The sequence below is a fragment of the Vitis vinifera genome, chromosome 15, assembly GCF_030704535.1.
Source record: "Vitis vinifera cultivar Pinot Noir 40024 chromosome 15, ASM3070453v1".
In the NCBI taxonomy this organism is placed as follows: domain Eukaryota; kingdom Viridiplantae; phylum Streptophyta; class Magnoliopsida; order Vitales; family Vitaceae; genus Vitis; species Vitis vinifera.
In genome coordinates this window covers 18,284,827-18,289,502 of record NC_081819.1, presented here as the reverse complement: position 1 = coordinate 18,289,502, position 4,676 = coordinate 18,284,827, and the positions used below count along the sequence as shown (strand labels likewise).

General features: G+C 42.6%; 1 protein-coding gene across 1 annotated transcript; it reads right to left on the bottom strand.

The window, feature by feature from the left end:
• Positions 1–1,048: 1,048 nt before the first annotated feature.
• On the bottom strand, positions 1,049–3,434 carry LOC100245358 (transcription factor TCP9). Its single transcript, XM_002272860.4, has one exon. The coding sequence runs from the start codon at positions 2,866–2,868 to the stop codon at positions 1,786–1,788; it is 1,083 nt and encodes a 360-aa protein (XP_002272896.1). The 5' UTR covers positions 2,869–3,434; the 3' UTR covers positions 1,049–1,785.
• Between the last annotated feature and the right edge of the window lie 1,242 nt (positions 3,435–4,676).

Sequence of the window (4,676 nt, the reverse complement as noted above, 5' to 3'; positions counted from 1 at the left end):
TGGACCGCATCCAACATGGGCCTCACCCTCTTAAACGGGCCAGCAGGGATGGGGCCCACCAAAAGGCCTCACCACTACGCTGAAAAAGCGGCTGGAAATAAAATAATGTTGATTGATCTAGACCGTCCATTAACTTGGCCCTTTCTTTTTTTAAGGGGCCACTAGTCCATCCACACAAGCCCAGGCCCCACTGGGTTGGTCTTGGTGGATTTGTGGTGGACGTTGGGGCCCGACGACCATACCCATATGTAAGTGAATGGTGATAAGCTTTCCCGCATGCATAGCATATACACCGGGATCAACTCATGGCCACGCGTTACGGAGAGCGTTATCAACACTCTCCCAACGAAATAGGAATTACTTTGTCAGCATTATACCGGTAAACTTTACAAAGGCACATGGCTTAATTCTAGGGTTAGCTACCAGTGGCGGAAAGTGGGCTTGACGCGCCAAGATTTAGGTGGGGGAACAGTGGTGGGTCTCCCAGCTCAAAAAGGGTGGGAGGCGTAAGGCGAAATTAGGGTGTGGGGCCGAGCATGAGTTAAACAAGGTTTTGATGGACAAAAAGTTCAACATCCACCGTACACGTGGACCACCATGAGGTGTTGTGGATCCAGACTGTATTACAAAGTGTGGACCCCCCGTTTTTGATGGAAAAGTGGGCACACGTGAGACGGGCTTCGCTTGTATACTTTCCATTTCCTACACCACTGACCACCCCCACCAAGTCCCACTCCCCCCTACTCAACTTTCTTTGATATTTTTGTTTAATTCTTCTCTCCTTACTTAACCCACCTCACACGGCATGGCTTCAGATATTCACTAGTCAATTTCCCCATCATAGGCAAATAATAAAAAACTATTACAAATATAAATAAAATTATTAATATATTATCGGAGAACTCAAATGTGCACAAGTAGAGACCCAGTTGCTAACTCTTTCTTCCTTTTTCGTTTCCCCAATTGGGCCCCCACCATGGCTGGTGGAGATTAGGTCCCACGGCCCTCCAAATTCCAAATTCCAAATTGGTCCAATCCATTCAAATACTTTTATATCCTTTGAAAATCCCCCGATAAATCGAAATTTGAGGGTGAGAAATTGTCATTGACTTAGAAATTAACATCATTCAACATGCTTTGTATCAGAAATAAAAAATCAAGAGAAAAAAAAAAAAAAAAAAAAGATCTGACGGTTGTGATTAGGCCAACAAAAAAGAGCCCACGTGTCCGCGAGGGAGGAGCCCCGCCAGGTAAGAGCTGAAAGGTCGACACCTGTATAGTACGACAGCCTGAGCTTTTGGCACTGGTCTCGATCGGACCACCGAGAAGCGTAGGGACCACCACGCGGCAGCCTCGGGAGCAGAGCAAAACGGTCTGGGAGGGCCCACAAGTGCGTCGGGGCCCGCACCAATCCATCACATGACAGACTGATGAGGTGGGCCACCGTACAAAAACTACTCCGCACGGCCCACGGAGCACCTCGCTGGCTCTCTGTTGAGTGTTGACCCACCACTTTGTGGGGCCCCACTAAATGCCCCTTTCCTCTCAACCAACTTCTCCGGCTACTCCGGGCCCACCTTACACGTGCGCGCATTTAAACTCTCCTCACGTGAGCACGTGAATCCCAAAAACCAAAACGGAGAAAACACTTTTGTTTTTTTCTGCTTTCCATGCTTTGGAAGACATGATTTTCCTTCGCACTACCCGTAAACTCAAAACGGAGAAAACGGACCCCTCTGTTCTCTCGTGTTTTCGGAAACAAATGAAAACACTTTTTATCCGTTTTCAATGCTTTGAGGAGCGAGACATGAACTGAAGCTCTTGTTTATCGTAAATCTCCAGAGAGAAGTCTCTTAGCATCTGGGTAGTTGTGGTGCTTGTAGTAGTAGTAGTCGTGGTGGCAGTAGAGGTTGAGCTTGGAGCCATGGTTGATGAAGCTTTTGAAGCTTTGACACCGACTGTGGAAGCTGCTGAAGCTGTTGCAGAGGCTACGTTGATTGTAGGATGCATGGATGAGACGAAAGAAGAAATGGGTCTCGCGGAGATGTTGATGAGAGGCGTCGCAGTTGGAGGAAACGTCCATATCTGAGGCTGGTTCGAAGGCCCGGCAATGGCGGTGGTAGGCGGGACCATCCAGAATGCGCCGACGGCGTTTGATGGTATGGCCCACATGGGTACGAGCCCTTGGGGAGCTAACGGGGTAGCGATTGGGGCAAGGCCGGAGGAGACTGAAACGGCATCGTTAACGTCGACGAACTCACTGTTGGCAGGTCGTTTACGTTTCTTTTTGTTGGGGTCGGGTTCTTGGGTGGTGGCGGTTGAGGTGGTGGGGATCTTGAGGGTCCCGCCGACGGACATGGCGATAGCTGGAACTGTGCCGGTGCCGGTGGCGGCGATTATTGCCGGCTCGGCGTGTTCTAGGAGCCACCGAATGGTTTCGCCGTCTGATTTGTGGCCGAGCTCTCGCGTCAGTTGGAAGATTCGGGCCGCGCATGTCGCGGGCATTCGGATCCTCCGCCCGCGTCCCTCTACCTTCGTGTGCCGGTCCTTCGTCGACGCCCTCTTTACCGGAGGCGCCGGCCTCCGCACTTGCACCGGCATCGGCATGGCCACCGGCACCACCCCCATAGCTGGCGGTGCCGCCGGAGACCTCTCCTCTGCATCAGGCTCTGCCTTCAACGAAATCGCCGCAACCGCCGCCACTGGTTGTTCTTGTGGTTGCGCCGCCGAAGGTGGGTCTGAAGATGGAGCTCTGTTGTCGTCTTTCTTGTGATCAATTGACTCCGCGTTTTCTCCACCGTTAATTCTGAGATCAACGGCTCTCGTATCGTCTTCTTCTTCAACCTCTTGTTTCTGAACTGAAGTCATAGAGGCCAAAACCCAGAAAACCCAGTAGAGATAAAACGAAACCCAATAAAAATAGCAGATACCCGGAAAGAATTACAGAGAGAAACCCTAAGAAAAAAAAAAAAAATCTTTCAGAGCTTTCCTGTCAAGATTTTTCTCGGGAAAGAATTTGAAATTTTCCAGGCAAACAGAAGAAAGTGTGTCTATCTGTAATTCTCTTACACATTAGATAGAGAAGGCAGAGAGCAACGGAGAAATAACAGAGGCTGAACCTCAGAGAAGAAAAGAGAAGCTATCTCATTCAAAAGAAAGAGACTGAATATATAACAAGATGTACCGTGCACCACCCCTATTTCTTTATGAAAGAGAGAAAAAAAAAATCAACGGTTACGAGCCCATCACACGAATTATGTGGACCCACTCGATGATAACACGTGGTGGGTCCCACTTCGCAGGGTTATCTGTTTCATTTTGGGTCAAAGCGATGGCTACAATGATCCAGATAAACAATCGTTTGTTTCTGTTTTCATTGTTTTCCGAAATGTGTTTTTCATTTTCACCTTCCAATTCAATATCAGAAGTGTTTCCAAAATCTATTTGAAGCCAATTTAGGTAGCATGCCAAACACTTTTTAAATGTGTTCGCTAGCTAATCACACATTCTCCTTTGCCTTTCCACAAGAATATAGAACCGTCTTTTTATTTTTCATTCTCAACTGTTTCAAAAGATAAAAAGCATTTTCAGGGCATTATTTAAAATATATTGTTTTCACAGTACAAATATTTTGTGGGCCCACACTCTGTTTAGCAACTGTTTTTTACAACAGTTTTATGTTCTTTAAAATAAAAAATATTGTAATCAATAACTGATTTGTATTTTTTACTTTTAAAAGTAAAAAACAAGTAGTTTAAGATAACATCTTCTAATTATTTTTTATTTCTTTCACTTGTGTTACAAGAGTTGTTTTAAAAAATAATTATCCAAACATGTAAAATGATTAAAAATAAAATACTATATAAAAAATATTTTTAAAATATTAAAAACATTTTAAGTTTTCCAATTGATTTTTATTTTACAAAAATCATAAAATAGTTTTCAAAAATTGTTATAAAAAACTATTTTACAAAACTATTTTTCAAAAATAAATACCAAATAGACCCAAAGATTTTAAATATCGAGAACATTTAGTTATAAATTTGGAAAAACAAAATATCTTTTAATGTAGAAAAAATCTAAAATAAGATAATATAAGGATATGGTAAAAAGAATAATCTTTGACTTTGATTTGAAAAAAAAATGGAAAGTATTCAATTGGAACATAAAAATGTGACTGAATTGGTTCTAATTACTCCCCGAGATAGAGTGGAAGAGGGAAAGAGATTTTCAAACGAGAAAAATGATCTAATGACTTCAAAAGAATTAAACAAGAAGTCGTATGATATGAAAATCTCATGTACAGTTTTGTAGAATGGCAATAAGGGTGACTTATCTATCAACTTTTCCACCATCACTCCAAAAAACCAAACTCTACCTTATATAAAATTGTCAAAATACAATAAACTTTTGGATTTGAAATCAGTGCTTATATACCTAGTAGTGGTTATAATTCACAAGAACAATTTATAGTCTTAGTAAGAGAGGGAAGGGTTAAGGATTTACTCGATGTGAGATATCATATTATTCGATTAACTCTAGACGTTGTCGGAGTATAGAATCATCAACACAATTCAAATGGAAGATTCTCATGTGGAGAATTGAATGCAATTTAAAACCATTTGACATTTCTCACTATGCCAAATAGTATTAATAATAATAATAATAATAATAAT

Bases quoted from the DNA above. Each gene is read 5' to 3' on its own strand.
- LOC100245358 (XM_002272860.4), bottom strand. From the start codon at position 2,868: ATGACTTCAGTTCAGAAACAAGAGGTTGAAGAAGAAGACGATACGAGA.